At 37.0% G+C, this 26,246-nt stretch overlaps 1 protein-coding gene across 3 annotated transcripts in view; it reads left to right on the plus strand.

Moving 5' to 3' along the window:
• cadm2a (cell adhesion molecule 2a) overlaps positions 1-26,246 on the plus strand; it is a 232,018-nt gene that overhangs the window by 139,682 nt on the left and 66,090 nt on the right. For 2 of the 3 annotated variants that reach the window (XM_017418119.3, XM_017418121.3), the window contains exons 2-3: positions 8,113-8,139; positions 23,000-23,149. In XM_017418119.3, the coding sequence (XP_017273608.1) occupies positions 8,113-8,139; positions 23,000-23,149 (177 nt within the window). The remainder of the gene's footprint in view (positions 1-8,112; positions 8,140-22,999; positions 23,150-26,246) is intronic. The other variant, XM_017418120.3, reaches the window with a different exon arrangement.

Genomic DNA, 26,246 nt, shown 5'->3' on the forward strand with positions numbered 1-26,246 from the left:
CATCTCAGTCCAGAAATGTGCAGTTCTAGGCACAGCCAAGATACTGCGCAGAACCCTCAAGCTCCCAGGCCTCTGGTAGAGGACCCGAGCTCAGAGGATGAAACAAAGACCACCCGCGGAGGGTGAGAAGGGAATTTTTTTTTTATATATACATATATATATATACTGTATAATGTCCATTTACTGTTTTTGAAAAATTGGGGTGAAGACTTTATTTTAACCAAATATAGTCATTGAGAATTCATTAGTTAAATCAAAATGTTTAAAGCCTATTTAGACTTCCAATCTGCCTCTAGTGTCATCATTTCTTGTAATTTCTTCCTTTATTTTATTTTAAATGTCACTTGTATTTATTTAAAGCTCAGTCCGTGATTTCTGTTTCTGAAGTTATAAATGCCAGTAGCTGTTCTGGCACAGTCACAAAAACAAGTCAACATGTAGAGATATTCAAGCAGGTGGGTGACAGCAACTCATTGGAGCTGCAATTAAATGTTCATTTAAGTGAAGTTTAGATGAAATGGCTTCACAGTCACTGTGATAAAAACTCAGGCAGTGATACTATTTTAGAATTTCATTATCATTAAAATCAAATTTGATTTTGGCACATCTTACTGCACTTACACGTCCCAGACTCAAACAACTCAGAAGGAATTAAAAGCACACTAAAGATCTTTCCGTCTCCAACCAGGACCCGGTCTGAAGTGTGGTTGTAATAAATATTTCATAAAAGTGCTGAGAAAAGGCTTTTTGAGGATGATTTCTCTGTCTGCACAACATGCAAAAAAAGAGTTAATGCATCATGAAGAAACACATCAAATCCAATCATTCAACTATATTTCTATGTAGAAAAAAATTAAGGCTAGTTTTAGCACAATGTTTGGACTTTTTGAAATGAAGTGCCTTGTTTAACATCTTACTGCCTTGCTATTTAAAACTATGAATATTATGCCAATTTTTAAAACTAATGAAAATGCTCCCAATGCTGTGTGAGTTATGTATATTCACTGTGCTAACTGTTTACATACTCGTGTAGTTTACATAAGTTTACTTATTACAGGACATTTGTCAAAGTGGTTGTTTCCAACAGGAAAGACAGTGAACTTCTGCATGTATGTTCTTATATATGATGTTTTTCTTTGTTTCAGTAACAACCACTGTTTAAAAACTAACCTGTAGTAGAACTTCTTAAAATGCAGAAGGCCTCCTTAGACTCAGACAGCTGTTATTCTTAGTATAAGCAATATTTACAGAAACTGAGCAAACTGAGCACAATATGCCTGCTCATATTACATAATTCCAAGCTAATCTTTGTGCTGTTATTCAAAAAAGGAAGTGTACATATAAAAAGAGACGACAAAATCATTGCTAAGTCACAAGTCTTTATTGTTCATTTGAATCAAAGTTATTACTGGAATGACACATACATTGCAGCTTGGGGTTTTACTTTGCCTCAACACATGCATGTATAGAACAGCAAATCTATTAATTTATAGAACTTTCTTTTATATAGAGTGAAAAATGTTGACGCTCAGAAATGTTCTCCAAGCTTACAGATTTCTTACAAGTTAATTACCAGTAAAATAATCCAATCAGGGGTTAAAGTGAGTACATGTTTCTGAACGGTATATCCTGCACTGTATCAGTTGGTTCTGTTGTGCCGTGGACAGAGCATGATGTTTCTCTGTGTAGCTACTCATTCCGTGAATAAAACCAGTGCACTCTGTAAATACAGTATGCACATTTTGGTGTGTGTTCGGTGTGTGTGAACGGCCAAAACTATGTGCAGTTGCAAAGAGCACCATGCACTTGTTGTTTTTGTGTAGCTGTGACCTTTCCTAGAGAACAGCTGTGAAGTCAAGTGACAGAAGAGCTGGAAATGGAAATGTCTTGACATTAAAACTGCCAGGCCACTGTCACTGAACCTGCCTCCAAATATACTAACTGCAGGTTGTGACCATGGTGCCTTTTTTTTAGAACGCACCACAGCTTTAGAATAATTTCTATATCCTCTAGTTTGGAATTAGTCGAGTCTCACAGAAGAATTCAAATGGCTTTGTGTGACATTTCTTCATATTTTTTTCAGCATGTTTAACAAGTCAATGGTGACTCAGAGTTGACCATTTTTGAGCTGACTTCTCAGTGTACTCTGAGTCCTCTTCCAGTTTATTTTCCCAAAAACTAAATTCACACGTCCCCTCAGGAACCATTTCTTTTTAAATTTTTGTGTCAAATTTCTGGACAAATTCTGGACAATACAGTATAAATTTGACAGTATTGGTCAAAAAGATTACTCACAATAACTAGCATAGCAACAATGTGTGTAATTTTGCAGACATTATAACTTTCAGTTGGTTTAATTCAGTATTGTTTGAATGTGTTGCCTTTTTATTTCACGTGTACTTTGGTAGATATATATATATATATATATATATATATATATATATTTAGAAAGAATCCAGACAAATACTGGCAATAAATTTTAATAAAACAACAGTATTTTTCTGGAAGTTCTTGATCACTTAAAGAAACAGTATGGATCTGATAGAGAAAAAATAATTTATTACTTCAAATAATTTCTTATAGTTGCATTATTTTTCTTTAATTGTTTATATAATTTTATTATTAGCTGATTTTGTTTGTCTTTGTAACAATGTAAACTAACTAAAGTGATAAAAAACCTAAGATATGACAAATAAAATTAATATTACTAATAATTTATGAGTTTCCTAATGATTCAGCTGTTTCACTTTCACTTAATGCAAATGTAAAAAAAAACAACCAAATCAATAAAACATCAACTGCAAAAACATGGTTAAAGAAAGATTTCTATTTAATAGGGTCAGCTTTGTGTTTGACCTGCGCCAACACTCATACAAAGCCTAAAGACTTGGAAATCATTCAGGTTCAGAGTTCTAGCGTGTTCATGCTGTGTTTAGCCGGAGGCTGTCGACCACCAGAAAAAGCTGGGGATCCCTCGACTCATTATCCTTGTACATCACCTTTAGATTATGTCCACATAGTTACCTAATTACAAAATACATGTGTCAGAAAGGTGATAAACATTCCTGCATTGTAATCAGCATTCTTTAACATTTACAGATCGTTACTAATTTAATTCTGAACCTCCATGATATATGCCGACCACGCAGAACCTCTGTGGAACAGTGATCCTATATAAAGATTTATTGCTGACTTGTGTATATTATTGAAAGAACTGTTATGGTATCTTTTAAATTATTGAAGATAAAACTATACTAGACCTAATATCATCATTTGACTGAGCGAAACACGAGCAACGAAAGAAAAGTTCTCACATTCAGATTGTGAAATGATATTCATTTTGTTCAGGTGATTTATGACATTTGGTTGTCTTCCTGACACAGAAAGAAGTTGAAACAAATGTTACAAAATACCTGCACATTGCATTAATGTGTGGATCCGTGCATGTGCCAATTACCTTTCCTCGGGTTGGGAGCAGATAATTCTGCCACAGACAGGTTATGTATGTGTAATCGTATTAAGGGGCTGAAATCAAATATGCTAGATTAAATGACAAAACAAACAGATGTGCGTCTCCCTGTGCAGGCAATATGGTGTCAATAAGCTGAGTTTGGTAAGCACAGCTCCTTCTATTACCACTGTCTACTGCCTCCTTTATTGCCCTGAGATTAGATGCAGCCCTTAGCAAAAACTTTGCATAACAACAATTTGCATTTAATATGTATTTAATTTGTTTTTATTAATTGTGTTTCATGTTTATTATTATCAATAAGACCAATCATGTAGGACTCAAATATTTTCTTTTTAAATGTGTGGATTGATGACTTCGTGTCCGGTCACGTTATAGGTGACAAAATGTATGTTAAGGTTTTGCAGCAATCTGCTCACCAGCAGAATATTGGTCAAATTCCAGAGGCCTAGAGTACATCAGACATACGGCAACACAGCTGCAAAAGATAAGCTAAACTCTCCATCATGTCATGTGGCAGCTCAGAGAGGCACGCTGCACACATCGATCTCCATAGGCTTTTCACTGCCTGTCAGACTCTAAATATATCTGCCACAGCAAAAAAAAAAAAAAAATGGTAGCCTGAGGGGGATGGAAACTCAGAGTGGGAGAGTGAGATTTAGATTAGGAAATAGTTAATAAGGAGGGAGAGTGGATATGAAAAGTGAGGTGAATCAAACTCCTGAGTGACTGTAAGTTGAAGAAAAGAAAAAAAAGAAAACATAAAGCAGGTAAAAAGGTTGAAAACAGCAAGGGTGTTGCAGCAGAACACACGTCATCCCAGGAGACGTATACCTTAAGGGAATACTGTGATCACTGTATGTTTGTGGGCTTGCGTGTGTGCGTGCGTGCGTGGGGGCCACAGTAGGTGGCGTCTGTGTGAACCATCACACAGTTTATTTATGACGGCTCCCCGCTGATGGTTAGAGATAGAGGAAAACCTGCTCACGGCTCAATGCTTTTCTGTTTCACCACAGATTTTCATTTTCTCACGTGAAGTGCATGTGTTTACACAGTACTTAGATCAATAGCTTTAAGCCAGATTTAAGTTTTTCTTTGAAAAGAAAGTGGTTCTTTGTCATAATAATTATCTATGCAAAGTGAAACACAACCAAATCCTTTAAAAAGTGTAAGACATTAATTCCTAAGTATTACCAGGTAATGTCAATAGTCACGCAGCTTGAAGCATTAGACAGCACATTCCTAGTTACGATAGACTTGGTTATGTCATCATTAACATGTGTGACCACCTCTATAAAAGCAGGACCTTCTGCAGTTTGCTGCTCTGGAGCATACAGGTGTGTGTTAATACAATACCAAGAAGGAAAGACATTAGCACTAACCTCAGAAAACCAATCATTGTCACACATCAGTCTGGAAAGGATGAAAGGTCATCTAGAGTCCTTTGTTCTACACTGAGGAAGATTATTCACTAGTGGAAAAACATTTAGAACAGTTGACATTTGCTGACATCTCACAAAAATCACCGTTAGGTCAGATTGTGCAGTGCTCAGGAAAGAGATCTCAGACTACAGGCTTTAGTTAGCAGGTTAAGTGTTAAAAGTTCATCATGGTAAAATTAGAAAGAGACTGAACAAGTGTGCTATGTTTGGAAGGGTTGCCAGGAGAAAGCATCTTCTTTGTAAAAGATAACAAAGCAGTATAACTTAGATTTGCAAACTTGCATCTGAACGAACCACAAGACATCCGAAATAATGTCCTTTGGACAGATGAGACCAAAGTAGAGATGCTTGGCCAAAATGCACAGCGCCATATTTGGTGGAAACCAAACACAGCATATTAGACAATGATTTAGCCTTATTTTTACAGCCACAGGAACTGAGCTCCTTGAAGTCATAGATTCAACCATGAACTCATCTGTTTAACGGAATATTCTAAAATCAAATATGAGGCCACCTGTCCGACAGCTAAAGCTTTGGTGAAATTGGGTCATGAAACTGGAGAATGAAATATAAGTGTTGGTGAAAGTCCCTTAGTTCTTAAGAAATCAGAATCAGCTTAAAGAAAACTGTGATTGGTGCTTCTTGAGTCAAAACACTTTACACAAGCACAAATTTTTAGTTTGTAATAGTTATCATGTTAATAAACAGGTCCCCAGTTACACAGCCAAAGAAATAGTGGAACACCCATTCTTATAGAATATACAGTTGGTTCAGTATTCAGTTCTGCAAGACTTTAATGTGGTCTACCGTCAAAAAGTTGTATGAATACATTTTTAAAAAAATAAACAAAACATGCAGTGGATTGCTGAGCGTTCTAACCTTGCATATTCATCGTGACTTGAATGGAAATATAGAAAAAGATGAATCCCAGGAGTGCCCGTTTGAATGTAGGCTATGGTATATACACAAGTAGCCAATTGTGATCCCATTTCAGTGCTGCTCTCTCATTTATCCAAAGTGTATTCTGACCAATCAGTATTGAGTGCTGACAGCATGTGAGAGGTGGGCATTGTATAATCAATTGGGAATACTCTGCTCATTGCATGGTAAAGTGGGTGGGGGGTTGGGGGAGAGGAATAAAAAAGTGTTTTATGCGATTTCAGCTTGACTTACAGAACTGTTGTGTTGGTTGCCTAGTAACTGTAATACTCTGAGATAGGCCACATGTGCAGAGGCTCTGGAGAATAAGATTTCCAGCATTTTGCTCCTTCTTGTCTCGTTTCCCTTCTACCTGTTGTGATACATATATATGTTCTAGGGTTACTATAAGGGAAGAGTTGTAAAAATCTTTGTTTTTTTTTGTTTTTTTTCCATACTTTTGTTTCTCTGGTTTTGACTCATAGAGAACACAGAGCCACCGTTGTGCCAGAGAGCTCACAACTTGACAACTTGGATGAAAAGCAACAATAGAGTGAGGTCAGTCAGGCTGAGGGAGTATTTCACACAGCCATCGGTCTCGTGTAGAAAGCAGAGTTGGAAGAAATCTGACATTCACTGCCCTGTTTCTCTGTTGGGTCCTCCCAAACTTTGTGAACAACACGAACAACACGACAGCAAGGTGTAAAAGTACAACCAGAAATCTCTGGGATTGCATTGGTGTCTACGTGCAAAAGAGAAGCAAATGCATCTCATGCTTCTTGACCCATTAAACCCCACTTTCATGTGATGCTTAAGACCAAATATTCATGTAAACCAAGTTTAATATTCACAACAAGTAACAGAAGGAAAAACAATTCTCTATCATATTCTCACTTTAATTTAAATAGTAAAATAATTCTGACAAAACATAATCATGCCCATTCTCTTCTAGAAATTACCCATCAGAATTTAATGGCTTTCAAATTTAAACAATTTGCATATGTGAGAGTCTTAAGAGCAGTCAGCCTCCAGCAGCTGGAACATACCTCCAGGCTATAGCTTTCAGTAAAACTTTTTGCCAACAGATTTAAAACTCTATATTAAAATTAGCTGTTGTTTACTGAGAGGGTGGTTTATAAATCAGTAATCAAAGGCAAGCATCATCATTTTTTATAACCTGGAACCGCAGCACCTGCGATGAGATTTTCTTTGTTCTTTCTCTTTTTTTCTGTTTTTTTTTTTCTGTTATTTTTTTTCTTACCCCCTTTACAGGCGCTGTCTCTTAGAGCTGTACACGTTTTCAGGCTCACTGGAGGCATTCCAATAGATCCATCAATTTGGCAAAGCAGTGTGTGTGAAGCATAAGAGTCATTCCCTGGGGACACACACGCAAATGCAAAGACACATACACACACTTGCACACCAATGGGCAATCTATGTATTTTATTCTGTTTTCTGCTGTGAAGTGATCTGTGTGTGTGTGTGTGTGTGTGTGTGTGTGTGTGTGTGTGTGTGTGTGTGTGTGTGTGTGTGTGTGTGTGTGTGTGTTGGTTGTGTCTATGTTGCTCTCCTTGCTTTTGTTTTTATACATGGCCTTGTTGGCCTGGATGGTTCTCACTAAGCTGTTTATACAATACTCCCACATCATGGCATATTCTTTGTCAGACAACAGTTCTGCCTGTGCTTCTTCTCACAGATTATGGTGATGTCAGTCTCTGTGTAAAACGAGGGTGCATTGGTTTACAGCCAGGAATTAAGCTCTTCAAGATTCCATACGGACACATACTTTGAGTATGTCTGCTGGAAAAAAGAGGCCACCCAAACATCAAATAAAAACGTGATAATTAACAGTAACATTATCTGCATTTCTTAGTTTTAACAAGAAGTCAAATGAAGCACAACATCATGATAGGTACAGTTTACCCGTACCGTTATGGATCTTGAAAGCTCATTAGAAAGCAACAAGGTTCCTTGCATGATCCAGATGATGCGACAGCACTAATTAAAAGGTGCCAGACTGTAAGGTTTCAATTTGCCGTTAAGCTAAATCAGGACATTCTCTGTCATGGTTGAATGATTTCAGCACTTGTAACTGACTCTCTAGATAAAGGCAGTGTTGTTTCTAAATATATGCAACAGATACCAACACTCTTTTCCTCCTGCAGTTATCTAATCTGTTGCTCTGTCTTCTGTTGTTGTTTTTTTTTTTTTTCCCTCTCTCTTTTCTGGCATCTGCCTCTCTTGGTGTCCATCCAACTCGTCCTCTCTACCTGGGGACTGCAGTGATGGCTTCAAAAGGCAAAGTTCGAGGTGAGTTGTGGCTGCTGTACTCTGTCTGCTTTCGCTATTTTCTTCCATTTTTTCTATCATTACTGCAGTAGTTTTTAAACAGCTATACAAGTTATTATTTGCAGTCATTTAGATTATCATTTTTGCTTGCTAAGGACACTTTATTTTGGTGTGATTTTTAATGGTTTTAATAATCACACAAAAATACTATATGCATTAGCTGTTTACTTAGCACAGCTCTGCAGATGTTCAAATTTGCTTTATGGTTATATAAACTAATGAATACAATAATCAAGTCAGTGGCGTTATAATGTCCATATTCACTGAAATAAATAATGGACAGACCTCAGTTAAACTAAAATTTTCTGTACATTTTGGCTAATTGGATTCTTAAAATAAGGTAAATCTAGGTAAAATCCTTAACATGGCAGAATAGGATCTTTTGAATCAGGAGTGGTTTTATTTATCAGGTAAGTGAGCCTTATACCAATAGCTCAAATCTTTTAAATCTTTTGAAGTGGGGATTTGTGGAGAGATTGTGAACAATTAATACCTTACCTGTTGTAGATATCTCTTTGAACAACCACAATTTGAAGAAACAGAGTTTAATTCTGACCAGACTGATGAGCTAATGGCTAGTCCAAGTGGGACCAAAACCAAAGCGGATTACTGCCATTTTAAAACAACTCTAGTGTCAAGGTTTTTATTTTTATAAAACTTTTCAAAACTTCTTAAAATAAACCTTTATATTGCCATCACTTTTGCATTAACAGTTTTTTTGTTTTGTTTAGTTTTTACTTAGCATTTACGTGATTATTTCCGTGCACAAGTAGTGGTAGCAGCAGCTGGCTGTGGCACCTTTCAGTGCAGCACAGGCCACATCCAGGAAGAATTTCTGATTAAATAAAAATGTGATGCAAAACTGACAGTTATGTATAGATTTATAGCCCCGTGTTTGCATGAATCAGTATAAAAGTTTTAAGTATGAAATTGTTTAAGGATGACACCAGTCCACTTTGGTCATATCCTTACTCAAGCTAGCTGTTAGCTATATCTGGTCAGAATTAAATTCCTTTTCTCCAAACTGAGGTCATTCCAAATGCAATCTACATATTATTTGCTCATACTCTTTCCACAAAATCTTAATTTAAAAAATCTGAACTGTTCCTTGAAATAAGATTGATTGGAGGGTAACTTTGGGGAAAAAAATAATTTATCTTTAAATGGCTTAGACCTTTCAAAGGGTTACCTCAGGTCCAAATTTAGGACAGTCAGTGAAACTAAAACACATAATATGAACAACACTACGCAATAAAAAGAACAAGGAATTCTACAATACATGACATTATTTCCAGGGAGTCCTGAACTCAAGACTTTATAGCAAATCTCTTATTATATTAACAATCAAAAATCAAATGACACAGAAAAGCAAAAACAGATCTTAAAGATGATTCGAGGAAACTACCTGAAGTCATTTGAAGAAACCATAGAAGTGGTGCTGGTTCACATTTCATCATTTTAGGATTTTACATTTTGTTTGTTATAAATGTTAGAATGTTAACAAATCAATGTAATGTTATTTTGTGGTATGTTAAGCTACTGGAAATCTTTTATCCTTCTGCCATCCGTTATTTGTCTTTTGAGTGAACTAACTTCTCCATGAAGCACATTTCCTGGGTAGCGACATTTTAAAAAATGAACAAAGTCTTCCTCTAAACTCTTCCTTTAAAATTGTAAAAGACTGAAGCAAAGGGTTTTTTAACAAACCTTGTTACTTTCTTATATTGCTATTTTACTTTATTTTTCTTCCTCTGAATCCTCATCAGCAGCCATAGTTGTTAAAACATGAACATCATTTCCCTCTCAACACTTCACTACACAGTCTCCTCTCTTTTCCCTGCTGTGTCTGAATGTTTAATTAATTCAGACCATCTTTCATCCCATCAACATCCAGCTGCATGTGTTAAACTGGAATATCTCATTCAGCGTTGAGCTCCTTCACTTTTTAAAGGCCTTACCGGATCTTCTTCTTACTGTGATGCTACAGAAAATCCTCTACAACTTTAAGATGAGGACACAACAACATCTCATTGCATCTCTCGTTCCCATATAAGACAAATATAGTATATTTCAACTACATTCTGAACAGCGTACATAACCAAAAATTAAAATATTAATGATTTTTTTTTACCATCTGTGCTGCGTTTTTTTTTTTTTTTCTTTCTTTCAACTGAATCAGATATTTTTAGAAAATGTGACAACATAATGACGTCACTGTCTGGGGCACGAATAAACTTCACAGAGAAAAAAGGGGAATAGAGCTAACAATGTGACAACTGCACAGCAGATGTTACACCACAATACTGTATACCCACTGTGTACATAACTAGTGTCATTGAAGTTATTCTCCATTTTAAAAAATCACTGCATAAAATATATAAGTAATGTTACTTATATATAAGTAAGTTTTATTACCTAAGCTTTGATGAGCCAAAACATTTTGATTAGTCAGTGATAAAGTGATTGTCATAATTGTTTTATATTAAATATCATTGTAAATGAATTGTGTTTTTTCAACAAAATAAATTTAGAAAAGTTGAATTTCCCTTTACATAATAGTTTTCCTAGAATACGTGCTATGTTGTTATTCCTATAAGAGCTAAACAATGTTGAGCCACACATATGAAGTATGAATGGACATCTTTTGGTGTAGTGGTGCATTTATCTGCTGAGATTCTGCCCTCAGCCTCAATTTTCCAATGCTCTTCTTATGTTGATATGTTCAGGACATTTTTTTATCTGCAACCCTTTTGGCAGTGAGTGAATAGACACCAGCCACTCACGCAGCACCATTGTGAGAACTAGAAAATTGCAGCAATCAGTTCAAATCGATGTCTCCTTCCTCTGCTTTTTGTCTGGCTGAGCTGAAGCCGCACCTGCATTTAGGTTTATTAGGCAGACCATGAAAGTCCAGCAAAGCAAAACCTTTCTGCGGTGGTGTGCAAAAGGTGTTTGTGATTGTGGTGTAGAATCAAACTGCTGTGAACATTTGGTAATCTTTTTTTTTGTCTCAAATTCACTACGACCAGCACAGGCTGTCTTTTACTTTCACAATCTCATGCTCACTTGAAGACTGCTACCGCTACACATCTCTCCTAGGTGTTAATGCAGGAACAGAGAAGGTGGGACCAAGTTTCAATGAAGAGTTTTGAAAGCTTCCAAAAAAGGGCAAAGTATGTCATTAAAGCCTGCAGATAAAAACGTGTCTGAAAATGCACTTTCAAGCATGTTATTGCATGTGTTCCTCAGATTACAGAAAACATTTATGTTGTCCATCACCAAACAGACCATATTTTACATCTAAAGAAACTCCTTCAGAATAGAACTCTTTGCTTGAATGTAGGTTTCATGATCAGTTTGGGGTATTTGTGGTTTGGACTGTTTGCCCTCTCACCAGATGATTGTTCAGAACCTCCAAACTCCTCCATCTGTCGAAGTATTATGAGCACAGCGATTTTTGTTGGGCTGAATCCTATTGAATCTCTGATTACTCCAAAAATGTGTGTCAGTGTGTGCTTGCAAAGAAAAAATGTGTGAATATCTGTCTAAACATTGTAAAAGTTATTCTATATGTCATGACCATTTATTTACACAACCAGACACCTTCATCACCACTGACTCTGACTTCTCCTCCAATTGGCAGCATATCTTAAAGAACTTATTGCATTAAAATGCACCCCAAGTATGACCCCCAACTACCTGTATTGATGTACAACCAACAATTACTCAAGGAAACGTAAATCTACAGTGCAAAATGAAGCCGGAGTTTGTACATTATTTTCAAAAGTAACCAAAGTAGTCAAAGCCATAAATGTATAATGGATTTGTTAAATTTTAGATTGCAGGCACAGTTCTAGCTCACTTGGACATGTTTCAGTTTAACACATCAAATGCATTTTGTACATTTATGATTTCATTGGGTACTGGATGGTGATGTAGTGAGTTTCACTCTTGACTCGAGTGCATAGTTGTTTTCACTTGTGTGGTTTTGTGTTGGTCCTTCAATGAACTGGGGATCCATTCAGGGTGCACCCCATCTCTCGGGTACAGCAATTATAAAATTACAGCAATCATAAAATTAACATTCTATAAAGTCAATTCATCCGTTTATTCAATAAGCAGAGGGCTCTCTCTAAGCAACAGTTGTGACTCTAAACCACATCAAATGGGTCCAGTTCAGTGTTTCATGCCACGCTGAATGAAATGTTTTATTGTTAACATTTAGTGAACGATGTCTGAGAAAGTACACAGTTTTAATTTTACCAATAGCACTTCCATTTCTTGCAGTTGTAATGCAAGTTGCTCAGATGATTTATTCAGATGTAATTGTGCCTCATTAGACTAGTCTAAGCTTAGCGCTGAGAGGAGATCTACAATGTCAACCCTGGCAACATGAGCCCTGTCTGGAAGTTGCTGTGAAAGAGCACTGCAGTAAAGGCAATTTGACGTGAGCTGAATGATAAAAGCAGGTTTAAAAAACGAGCTTTTTCTGCCCACTGAATCTTGTAGCAGATCCCTCCCAGGGGGCAAAGAGCATTTCCCCAGATCACTCTCAAATGAACAGTATCTGTCAACACATCACTACACATTAGAAAATCACACAGTGTCATGTTGATGTGGGGAATTTGGGAGTGTTTGGTGGCAGCAGTGATTAGTCTGATTTCCCTCATGAATGCAACCCTTGCCTGCAATCATTGAGCTCTCACATATGAAAGCTGAAAAAATGAATTCCTTCATGCAATTTAAAAAATATATATTCGAGCCAAGTACATTTTCCCTCCAGATCAGTTTGAGAGAAAACACAATAAACCAGATTTCCCTGTTTTTGTGACATTTAATTTACAAAACCTACTAAGCCAGCAACTATGAGGATGCCAGCTAATACGGAGTAGTGTTACTGTATGTTTACATCAGGAACAAAGTGGACTATTTCAGGTCACATATGGTATGGCGCTTTTATGTGCCAAACCTCCCCCTTTTGCCACCTTGTAATCCTTTTAATGTGCAGTATACAGTTTGTACATATCCAAGGCTAAAAGCAGCACAAGGAGATTAACGCAAGTCCACAGAGAACCATAAAGTCCCCAAAAATGTTTTTGGACACATGTTTTCAATTTGAAAAAGATGTCAAACAGTTGAATTTTTCTCTGCCCATACTTACCTTTTCAAGCTTAAACATAGCAGCATTAGTCTTTTTCATGCCTTTCTACTTATGTCTTCACTTTAAAAGGTGTTTGGCATTGCAATATCAGAAAGCACAATATCAGCATCATAAGAAATTGCCCACACGTAGTCTATATGTTGGCAGCCAAGCTGCTAAAGTGCAGAGTGTTTTAAGCACTACAATAGAACAGAAGGACACGAGGGAGGAAAATATGGGTTTATCACAGCTGATGTTGTAATCACAATATTCAAAAATATTCCAATCACATTTTTTCTTTAAATATTGCATGAATTTAATCATGTAGCCATCATTTCTTCCCCTGCTAGGGAAATATTGAAGATGCTGCTCTTTTTGTTTCTGTTTGGGACTCATTTGTTTTCTCTTTTATTTTTTCTTTCATGATTCTACTTTCCTCGTAGTGTATTTTTTTATTCACCTGACTTACCTTTCTTTTCAGCTTCTTCTGTTCACTTTTGCCAGAAATCAGTGGATGAAGTATTTATGAAGGGCAGGTTTACCTCTGTGATAAAACCATGAGATGTCTGACCTTGGCTTTGAAAGGATAGCGAGATCCCTGGCCATTCCGGACTCAGAAAGCTTGAACTCAGACAGCTTGCACACAGAAAACTGATAGAGCTTTATATCTCTGGCCTTTATTATACCAATATGGCTGAATCAAGGGCAGGAATATGATATGTATCTAGAAGCATGTCTGGTCACCAGTTTGAAAATGGTGTGTGGGTTTTTCTAAATCCTGATATATAGGATTAGGTCTAGGAAAGAACCTTGTGTAAAAAGTCCAGGTGAAGCAGTTTTTTATTCCTGCAACAAAAATAGAAATTGTTATGTGCCCTGTTATGTTTGGTTCTAGCAGTATATTTTGTGCACACTTGAAGGCACTATCACAGAGGAAAATCTTCCTCTATGTTTGTCATTATTTCAAAAGCATCTCTTATAACCATTTGGGCAACAGATGCTACTGAAAATAATCCCCATGTTAAAAGTAAGATCCAAAGAAAAATGCACTCTCAGCTCAAAAGTCTTACCAATCAGTCCCATTAGAAACACCTAACAGCATAAAAGCTGGGGGATATTTTGTTGATCGGACTCCAATGGCTGAGTTGAACATCAAGTTTGTGGTGGCAGCACCAACAGCTGCCCAGTCTAATTACCGTATGTAAATGACAACAGCACAGCCACAACCAGCCTCTCAGGTGATGGATAATTATTTTCATATCTCCAGATCACTTCTGACCATCCTCAGGTGGTTGTTTGCCAGCACTCAGTGCACAGGTAGCTCCACCCTCTATGGGGCTAGCTTTCAATTTGCTCACAGCAGGAATCATATCACTGTCAAAAAAGCAGGTTTAGTTTGGAAAAGCACACACATACACAAACAAACACACAAACAAGCACAGATAAACAGAGAGAATTAGCCTACAGTTCAACTGCAAATAGAAACGGAGCACAGCAGATAAGAAGATATCTTTGTTTTATTGTTCTATTGCAAAAGAAATATGTTTAATCAAGTAATGTTTCCCATTGCCTGGTTAATTTCATAACAATATTCTGCATTTAATAAATATTTTTGTTCATTACAGATAAGTAAACATCAGACTTTTATCACGCATATTTATATATATATATATATATATATATATATATATATATATGGCTTGATTAGCCAGCCTATTTTTATGTTTTATTAATAAATCATGTTTGCTTTTGAACTGCACTTAAAGAAAATTGCATTGTTTTTTAAAAAAAATTTCCCGGTATTCATTTTTACTTCAGTAATCAGGCTTAAAATGCACTTTTGTTGAGGATGCTACAGATGAACAGGGTAGAAATAACTGTCATGCAACATCATTATTTCCACGAAGACGTATACTTTGTTTTGTTTTGGGGGATTTTTGGTTGTTTTTTTTGTTGTTGTTGTTGCTCGTATTTTTTTTTTTCTTTGCTTTATTTTATTATGAAATTTGTAAACATAGTACAGCGAACAATGTTGTAATATGCCTTGCATAATATTTATAATACCTATAAAGACAAAACTATATATACACTTTATTGACTTTACTGAGTACCTCTTTTTTATAAGTATTTCATAATGTAATGTTCACAATAAGGAAAAAACATGTTTTTGGGGAAAATATAAAATATAAGCTGTAGTAGAACCTAAAATTTTTATGTTTTTTAAAGCCACTGATGTCTATTTATTAAAAAATATGCCTTTGATCATAAAATTTAATATGCGTTAACATATTATTAATTACACATAATTATTTAAGGCACTTTCACATAGAGACCAACTGATTTATTCACAAAGAAGCAATGTTCTAAATACATTAAAATGTCAAAATATCGTAACCTTTATAAGTATCTTGATTAAATTATTAGATCACAAATTGAAGTACTTTTACTATTTTTTGTATTTTTTATTTATTCTAAAAATGATAAGTAGATTTCTACCACCATCCCCCATTTTAATAATGTTGCAGTATGTCTGGATTACAATTGAAGATGAAAACAATGGTCTTTGAAAAACCTTGAAATCCCTGCACAGCCTAGAGAACTATTGATTAGGAAAACTTTAAAGAATTATATAAAGTCTGGTTCAGAAAAAAGCAAATAAATACAAGGAATATGCTCAGCTTCAGAGCTTAAACACCAACATTTAGTTAAGTCTACGGCATATTTTGAAAAAGCTGTTTTTAAATGAAAAGAACATTCACTGTTTTGTCAGGCTCCAATAAAAGCAGCAGAAATGTAAGTGTGTCTTTTTAATGCATTTATAGTTTATCTTAAAAAAAAAACAAAAAAAAAAAAAAACAATTTTTTTTTAATATGAGACTGAACACTTCCTTGTTAAAAAAACAACAACAACAAAACACTTACATTGTTCTTATGCTGATGATTACCTTTTCTCTCTCTGGAACATGCAATGTAATTTCCCAGTGAAAAAGGTCAGAGCATAAACAACACTGTGCACGCAACATGTTCCTGAGAAAAAGGAGGGAGTTTGTGTTAAACCCATCACAGTGGGAGGAGGAGTTCTACAGTGAGGGCAGGCAGAGATGCTGCACTTCTCTGATGTTACCTTCAGTTCCAGGAACCTGTTAACAACAATTTGTGTTCATGACTAGAAAATGATAAATACTTTTTTTTCTTTTTAAAAAAAGCTTCCTAGAAATAACAACTCATTTATTTATTTTTTCCCACTTCTTTTATATTTTTAGTCATTTGCTTATGCTTTCATACAATGATTTGTCAGAAGAGTGTCTTTTTTTTTTCTTTTCTCAAGGACTCAGTGACAGGATACATGGCTGGTTGATGAATTCACACCAGAAGTTGAGATGATCAAACTCTTGACCTTGTGCCGTCTCTCCAATCAGGAGGCCATCCCCGCTGCCTCACTCCCTGAGAATCAGTCAGTCTGAAAAGCCTGTGTACCCAGCTGCAGAGCCACCTGTGTAACCTTTTAGACACTAACGGTTCATGGCAAAGCTGTCATGTCCTATGTAATCCTCTGCATCTCATTTATGGTCTTCTTGGTAAAATGCATTTTTAACAGAGTGCCACTTTAGGTCGTGCTTCACAAGTCAGAATGTCTTAAACGTGGCTGTGCAGTGGTGGCGGAGACTTGAAGTGGTTCAAGATATGGTTTGAAATGCTTATTTTAAACAAGTGTTTGTTTAAAAAAGAACAGTGTGTTAATAAGATTTTTGAACTTTTAATTAATTTTTAAAAAAACTATAACCATTTTTTTCCTTTTTTTACTGCAGCATAAGCTTGTGTAAAAGAAAAAAGTATGTTCATATAAAACATGCAAGCTTGAAAGAGGATAGTAAGACTAAGTGTTACAGAGATTTGAGAAGCTCCAGTTTCACCATTAGAGATCACGTCATACATTCAAAACTTGTTATCTATTTATGAATACTGTTTTGCAAAACATTCCATTAGCAGTCATCTCTTTAGATTTATTTCAATAAGCATCTCAAAAACCCAGACTTGATGTCTCACGTCCAACTCTGGTCCCTCCACCCAAACTTTGGCGCCCACTGCTCTAAGAAAAGGAAGAAATATAACGAAGCAACTTGTCTAACTTACTGTACAACTTAAGGCCTTGAACTATGATCCTCAAACTCCTATCTAACAGTCTAAGTACTCCTCTTTCATTTATAATCACCATCTTTTCAGATCCCTAATTATTTTTCGTGGATGTGCTCAAAACATGTAGACATAGGGCTAATACCCCTGCTGTAATGAACCTGAATTATCCTTTAAATTTAAATCTACAGTGATGTGATCCCAAGTCTACAATCATCAGTTGTGCTTAACTGGCTTAAAAGGTGAAAAAGCTAATCAAATCTGTGGTCTGCCTCTATCCATTCTGTAATCTTGTATTCGCAGCCATACATCACAGCTCTACAGCTCAGTTGAACTCCAGTCCTGGTGTAAAGGTCAGTAGCTTCAGGCTGCCCGTCTGTCTGTGCGCATCTCTCTCTTTTCCTCTGCGTCTTGAATGCCTAAATAAGAAAGGTTAGCAGACTCAGCTGCTCCTGCCTGAAAGGTCATGAGGGGAAGCAGACAGCAAACATCTAGGATAAACCTTAAATCCTTATCACTATTATTTGTTGAGTTGTCTGATCTGGCAAAAGGTGCTTGGTGTCAGAACATACACGCGTTCGTTCCCTGTATGTCTCTACTGGCCAAGCAGTTGCAAATGTTTTGTATAAGTAATAGTTTAGGCCATAAAAGTGTAATAAGCCTTTGCACCATAGTGAACCCGGTGCAATTCATTTCAATAAAGCAAAGCTAATTTTATTATATCATTACTTTATAATGGCATGCAGACGAAAGTGTTGTTGACCTGGCTTAGCCTTGGCTTGTCAGTCAAGGTGGAGGGCAATTAAACTGACCCCCGCTCTCTGCGAGAGATCCAGCACAATTCAGCAAAATAAAAGGAGGTAGGATCAAGATAAACTTGAAAGACAGGGGAGCACCAGGAGACAGAGAGAATATGAAAATGAGCGACAAAGAAAGTGGAAATGCCACCCTTCAGGGATCAACCAGAGGAGGAAACGTGACAGCAAGAGAGAAGAATAGAGAGAAGGGAACTGACTGGAATGGATATGAACCGAAAAAGTCAAAGCAAGAAGCTGAAAGTAGGAGAAAGAGTGGAGCTGAAGTGAGAAAACCTAAAATTAGACATGGAAATCAGGAGAGAACAGCTGCCTTCTTCCCTCAGGAGATACATTTAAATCAGGTCTGGGTGGCCATAGGGGAGAATGGAAGAACCTACTCTACTGGCCAATTAGGCGCACTGAACACTGCGGCGCTCTAATATAACCATCATTGTGGCCCCTTTGGCCCTTTCATTCCCACTGGATGTGTAGCAGCAGGCACAGATAGGCTTAGACAGAGGGATCACCTTACTTTTATAAATTTGTATAGACATAAAGAAGAGTAAAATAAAGAAGGAGATTTTCTTTTTGTTCTATCTTAAATTCAGTCAGACAATTCTCATTTCACATGTTTTATTACAGCAGTGGTTTGGTGTCTAAACTCAGGCTCATCACTACCTGCAGACATTTTCATGAGCAAACTGGGGAGTGATGAATAAATCTCTTCACTCAGGAGACAACAGATAGATACAAGGTTGGTGGAGAGATTGAAGGAGCGAGCAGCAAAGCAGCCCGTTCAGAACGAACGCACTCTTTCTCCCGAGTTGTTACAGTGTGAAATCTTGTGAATCGCTCCTTGCCTCAGTTTTCAGTGCACTAGAAACTGCTCTACAGCAGCATAGCTTCCAGTTATCCTTCTGAGGTTGACTCCCGTGCAGAGGATACTTGACTTCTTTCGCTGTAGTACTGCTTTAGTGCAGAATAAAAGTAGTGTACTTGGTTAAAGGGATAGTTACAATCTTTTGAAGTTGGGTTCTATGGAAAGGTTATGAATAATTAATATCTTACTTGTCATACATAGATGTTTGAACAACCTCAGTTTGAAGAAACAGTTTATTTCTGACCAGGTTTTCAATTACTGACAAGCCCAAGCAGGCCAAGATCAAAGTCAATTGCTATTGTCTTAAAATAACTCCAGTATCAAAAATTGTATAGTGGTTTATGCAAACACTGTTTTCTGAACATTTACTGTCAACTTTGCTGACATTTGTGTATTACAAAGGTATTTAAACATGAATTCTGTAGTTATTCGGTATTACATCCCCTATTCAGAAAGAGGTAGGTGTAAAATGTAAAAAAAAACGGAAGGCAATATTTTCCAAATCTCATAAACACATATTTAATTTACAGTAGAACACTTTAAACATATCAAATGCTGAAACTAAGAAAGTGTATAATTTTGGGAAAAATATAAGTTAGTTTTTAATTTTATGACAGCAGCACATCTCCAAAAAGTTGGGACAGGGCCATGTTTACTGCTACAAAGCATCTACTCCTCTTTTAACAACAGTCTGTAAATATCTTGAGGAGATCAGTTGCTGGAGTTTTTGGAGGGGAATGTCATCCCATTTTTGTCTGATGTAGGTTTCCGAATGTTCAACAGACCTTTGTCTTCTTTTCTGGATCTTTTGCTGGATGGGAACATATGATGTAAAACCTGTATATACGTTTTTGCATTGATGGTGCTTTTCCAGGTCTGTAAGCTCCCCCCATAGGCACTACTGCACACCCATACCATCAGAGAAACAGGTTTTAGAACTGTGTTCTGATAATAGGCCAGATGGTCCCTCTCCTCTTTGGTACAGAGGATGTGGCATCCGTGGTTTCTAAAAAGAATTCCAGATGTTAATTTGTCACAGAACAGTTTTCCACCTTGTTATAAAACTGAAAAAATTGTATTTTGTTTTTATTTACATTCCACACAACATGCCAAATGTTTCAAAGTTGTGGTTGTACTTCTGGTGAAGCCTTGGGCATTTCCAGCAGAAAAATATTTCTGCCAGAAAAAAAAAACAGATTATGCTAAATAATTGGCAGTGTAAAAGGTTTATAACATAACACTGGCTTGAATTGCTATGAAATCTGAAAGAATGGAGTTATTTTAAGAAAACAGCAGTTTGAATCCTGGTCCCACTCTGATGAGCTGTAAACTCATTGTTCTGGTCAGAATTAAACTATTTCTCAAAACTGAGGTCATTCAAAGAGCTATCTACAACAAGTAAAATACTAATTGTCCATAACCCACAGACCTCCTCTTTAGAAGGTCTAAATGGTACTAGAAAAACATCTAAGTTATTTTCTAAATACACAATAAGTTGCATTTAAATGCAGAAAACATTTTCCTTGTTGCCACACATATGATTACTGCTAAAGCCCCAGCTCTCAAGATTTTGATAGATGATGCTCCAGTTACCTCTAATTTGTCATTTTTATATCGTCAAAAGTGAGCACTGTGTTGTTTTGACTTAGCATTAATATGTGATGTATCGAGAGTGAGAAAAAGTTGTTAAGTGGCACTGAAATAGCAGAGGGAGTGATATGAAATATTGAACCCTTACCGACAGATTGTAAAGATGTGTTGTAGGATGCGTGAAGTAACATAGGTCATGAGGTGCATACAGCAGAGTATGAATCACATGCATATATTTATATATATATATATATATATATATATATATATGGTTATATGCATTGTTTTTTTAATTAAAAACAATTGTTAATTGTTTTTTTAATTAAAACTAAACACTTGGGTGTGAACCATTTTATTCCTTAAAAGCACGTGTAGCACTTTACAACACACATAGTGAGTCACTCAAATCTTATCTTTCAGTGTTTATTAAAAGCAGATCAATACAGGCAAGTGTGTTATGCTTTTAGATACGAGTGAAGAGTTGATAATGCAGCAAGCAAGCATATCCCCCGAGTGTCTCGGGCTTCAGTGACATTTTACAATGACACTTCCTCTGCAGCGAAATTACATTGTGCAAAATCTCACTTATTGCTGTACCATTCGGTACGCCAGTTAACTATTAACTTTCCTTTGTGGGCAGCACAAAAGAGCTAAAATGTGTCACAGTGGGCTGCGTGTTGCCCCATTGCACGAGCAAGGAAAAATGAAAAAAGTAAGTGATTTAAAGAGAAGAAGTAATCAAGGGGGCGAAGGCAGGCGCAGGAGAACGGTAAATCGTTGGCAGATCATGCTTCATGCAAAACTTTCATGAATAAAACATAGTCCTAGCCTCCCGTAGCTCAGATCCATTTTTCCTCCATTTCCCTCTTCTTCCCTCTCTATCTCTCACACGCATGATTAACCTCGGGAGGCCTTAATCAACACTGGAAATGACCCATGCTCCTTGACTTACCTCTCTCTCCTTCCCTCCTTCACCTCATCTTTTCTCCTCTCAACGCCTCCCCCTCCTACAGTTTTCTGTATGATAGGGTTCACCCCACCGGCGAACCCAGTGGGCAAACTCTGTTTGAGGGTCACCTTATCTCACCTGTGCTATAAATTACCTGCTGTAAAGAAACTACAAAACTGTTGATGATACTGACAGATATTGACGGGGAAATGTATTTTCACATTAAAAACTCCCCGTTTGGCAGGTTTTTCTCTTCTTACATGATTCTCTTTCTTTGATTTTACTTAACCTTTTTTTGTGAGGCTTCAGTTGTGACTTCACTGGGATTCTCACCTAAACCTTCATTTTCACGGTTTTCAAAATTAGATTTATTCAAAGAGGATTACAGAATGTTGTATGGGTGAGTTTACATTTAGTTTAGTGTTTGTTCTGATTGATTTTGGACCTGCTGTAGTCTCTGTTTGCTATAATGTGCTGTCAATCACAGAACAACAGTCTGAGCAGAGTTATACCACAATATGTTTACCTAAATAAACACAATTCACAATGAATCAGTGCAGAAAACCGCTGTGGAGTTTTACAATTTACCACACAGAACAGACAGTGTCAGACAGCTTACAGTCATATCACCCTAAGGAAATTTGTTACACATTTGTAATAACAAATCTCAACAGCCTCACATTTGTAGCTCAAGACACTGACACAGACCAAGGCTCTCCATGGTCCTGAAAACTAACTGTGGCCTTGTCCATGGTGCTGACAACCAGCTCGATCCAGCTCACCCAGAAATGCATAACTCAGCTCTGCGGTCGGTTTTCATTTGTCGCATGCCGGCATTATACAGATCAGTGTCCACACATGTACACAATTCCACAGAGAACAGGTTTTAATTGCTCCACTCTGTGTAGCTAAGATTTTAATACTTCAGGCTAAATGCCTCCTGTGTGTTCAGTGTTGGGGTCCAATTTAGCACGCAATAATCACTGGCCAGACTCCCCAGACATTTATTTTGTGATTGGAGGGCGGTTTAAGCTTTAATTTGTTTATTTTTACTTATTTTTAAAGACATAAATCAAGTTTCTTCTCTTTGTGCTGCTGCACCAGTATTAAAGTGTTTTACTGGTGTGTATGTGAATTAGGGCGTTTAGGGGGTTTTCTTTGCTTTACATTATATGCATGTCGTTTTACATGGGATTTTTTTATCAATCATTTTATATAAAAAACTCATAGTTAGGCAATCAGATATGCCAGCTGTCTAACTTTGTCTATTTCTGTATCTTCTCTTTCATAATAAATCTTCATCTCCTTCTTCTGTTTGTGTTGTGTTGCAGGTATCAGTGGTCAGTATCCCCTGGTTCAAAATGTGACCGTGACAGAGGGTGGGACAGCGAACCTGACCTGCCGTGTGGAGTATAATGACAATACCTCCCTCCAGTGGTCAAACCCAGCACAGCAGACGCTCTTTTTTGGGGACAAGAAAGGTGAGCTGAAGATTGACTGACAGCAGTATCCACAAGATGGGTGCTGTGTTTTTCTTTTCACTCTGTTTGTCTCTTGATCAAGCTGCTCTTTTTTGTTGTTTGTGTCTTCTGGTTGGTCCTCAGATTTCACAGCAGGAGTATTTACAGTCTGGTCAAACAGATACAAACACGCCTTTTAAAATCTAAAACAATAAATAAATTAGCTGATGATGGATGGTATGAGGCTGTTGTTCTTTTAGGTTTATCCTTAAACCATGTCTACACACACTCCCTCACTCACACAAATAAATATACACTTGAACCCGTTCACATAGCCTCCACAAAAAATAACTTGTGGGTGAGAATTGATATGACTAGCCCTGTTAGCTGTGTTTTTGATGTGTCTGCACAGCGCAGGTCAACCAGCGGGGGGTGTTACCTGCCATGAACAAGCTGGGAACATTAATGATTTTTTTTTTCTTTAGTGAATGATCTTTTTTACCTTAGTGTAAGCATTGTTTCTTGGCGCAGATTTTTTGGTCATATGGTAGCTGACAGATTTGTTGTATTTCAACTAGAAGCCTGATCAGAATTGTTGTTCGAAGGACGTTGCATCATTAAAACAGCTTTTTTTTCTTTTTCTTCTGAGGTACTACAGTGGTTTTTATGCCACAGCAAAGATCTAAAATGGCTGTCACCATTTTAAGCACAGTGTATTTGTGTAGCACAAAATCATCATGGAGTTTTTACTTAAAGAGTAGAAAGGCCACCTTCGAAAACTAGAATTTTATTCTGACCGGATTGATGAGCTAATGGCTAGTCTGAGTGAAATCAAAACAAAACTGGTTTGCAGCCAACTTAAAACAACTCCAACCTCAAAAACTGTTCATCAGAACATGTAAATACTATTTCACAAATCGTTACTCTGCCATCAATTTTGCATTACACAGTTCTGACAGAAATCTTGTAATATTCCTGCAGAAAGTGACCCAGGCTGCACTAGAAGTGCTACAACTAGCTGCTGCTGTTGTTATTTGCACTAATAAATGACCATAAAATACTACAAAAATAACTGCGTGATGCACAGTTGATGTGAAAAGTGGTCCAAAGGTCTATTTAACTTTCACTTTGAGGGATGAGATTTTCCACGTTGGTGCTATAAACATGCTTGAAAATGAAACATGTATTAAGTTAAGTCTAACAGTTTAAATCCCTTTTCTCCAACTTATAGTTTAAAGACATGGATTTAAGCCCATTTGGCAGTATTTATCAAAGCAATATTTCAACATAAAATGATAGCTGATTCAGTTTGGTCTTTGTAGGACGGAAGTAAAACTGATGAAACTGAGTTTTGCAATGTAGCGCTTTAACAGCCCCATCAAGCTGACACTCCACTGCTACAGAGTAATGTCATGTCATGAATCTGACCCGACTCACCTTATCCTTTCTCATAAAGCTCTTTGTAACATTGTTAAGAAAAGTGCCATGCAAGTTGTTTTGTCGCTAGAAGCTACAGGGAAGACTGTGACGCTGTGCTATAAACAACAAGTTTATATACTAAAAATCTGCACAGCCTCACAGGCGGGTTTGTTTCATTAGATAGATGCAAACCCTTGTTGTGCCTGCACATGCTCACTGTGACACACAAACAAATGGCAGGTGTGGCAGAAAGCTCCCACTGTTTTAATGGATAATAAGTACAAAGGGTTTATTTCTGACCTTTCACACCATCTTAGTAAAGTCCTCATAAAGAGGATTCATTGCTGTTATTTTGTCGGGTCATGCCAGCTGAAATAATTGCACCCTGTGCGTCTCTCGGCTGTATTAGTTGAGTGTAATAGAGTATGAATCACACTCTCTTGTAAGTGTCGGGATTAAGCACATGTGGGATTTACACAGTCTTCTTCCATTATCCTGCAGCACATTGGGCTTCTTTGTCCATTTGCGTGCTCAGACACTCAGTGTGTGTTTGTGTCCCGGTGTGTCAATGTTTGTGCGTGTTTTGCATACAGTAAGTGAATGCATGAGGGTGGGTAGCATTTCTCTTTGCATTTTCACTTACATATCGTTTTTCCTCTGAAAGAGCAGTACTAAAAAGCTCCATTGAACATCAAATTCAACACTTGATGTTCTCTGCAGGTTATTCCATATCACACCAGGGGTCGAGCTTGGGGGTCTATTTCATGGCATTTCCAGTGCTGAGCTCTGAGATTGGAAATGGAAAAACCTGCCAAGGACTCTTGTATATTATCAGAAAAGCAAAGGAGTAGTACCAAGGCCTTGGAGTTGTGTTGCTCTTTTTGGGTCAGTGTGTTTGCTTGTGTGTGTGTGCATGTGCGTGTTTTTGTGAGGGGGTGACTTTCTGATCACGATGAGTTCAGATGCACATGCTGATGGGAGCATTGAGATGCTGAATGTTTTCAAAGTGCCACTGGCAGTGCGAGAAAGGAAAGATGTCTCAGCTGCAAGCTCCTTTGAGCGCAGGAGGGTTCAGATTAATTTTCTGTGCTGTCTGTTGGGAAGAAGAAGAAAAGGATTAGGCCAAGCTGCTCAAAAATGCAATCCAAACTCACAAAATATCTGCATATTTTGCTCTGTTACAACAGAAAAAAATGAGAGTTTTTTTGTAGTGCTACAAAGTCCTTTTGGGAAAATTAACATTTCTCTCTTTTAGGGTTTTTCATCTACAACTGATTAATGTTCGGAGTTAGCTTGACTCTAGCCAGTTGACCTTCAAAAACACAACAATGGCTAAAACAGTCAATTTTACAGATATTGACCAGAAATTTGGTGTGTTAGTAGCTGAGACTAATTCCCAACACAGATTCTGAGCGCTTACAGATTGCACAAGGTCTTTGTTGAAAATTTTGCCGTTAACTATTAGGATTTACCTCTGCCTGTTAGCAAAATATCTTGTGAACTACTGGACAGATTTTAATGAAACATTCAAGAAATAATCAGTGGATGTACCTGTACAACTGATTTACTTTTGAAGTCAACTCAAGTCAAGATGGCTACAGAGCCAGCTGTCCATAAAATGCACAAGAGTGGCTATAAGTCTGTTTTACAGATATTGTGCAAAGATTTGGTGTAGTTCTAGGTGACAGTCCTTATCTCA

The sequence above is a fragment of the Kryptolebias marmoratus genome, linkage group LG13, assembly GCF_001649575.2.
Source record: "Kryptolebias marmoratus isolate JLee-2015 linkage group LG13, ASM164957v2, whole genome shotgun sequence".
NCBI lineage: Eukaryota > Metazoa > Chordata > Actinopteri > Cyprinodontiformes > Rivulidae > Kryptolebias > Kryptolebias marmoratus.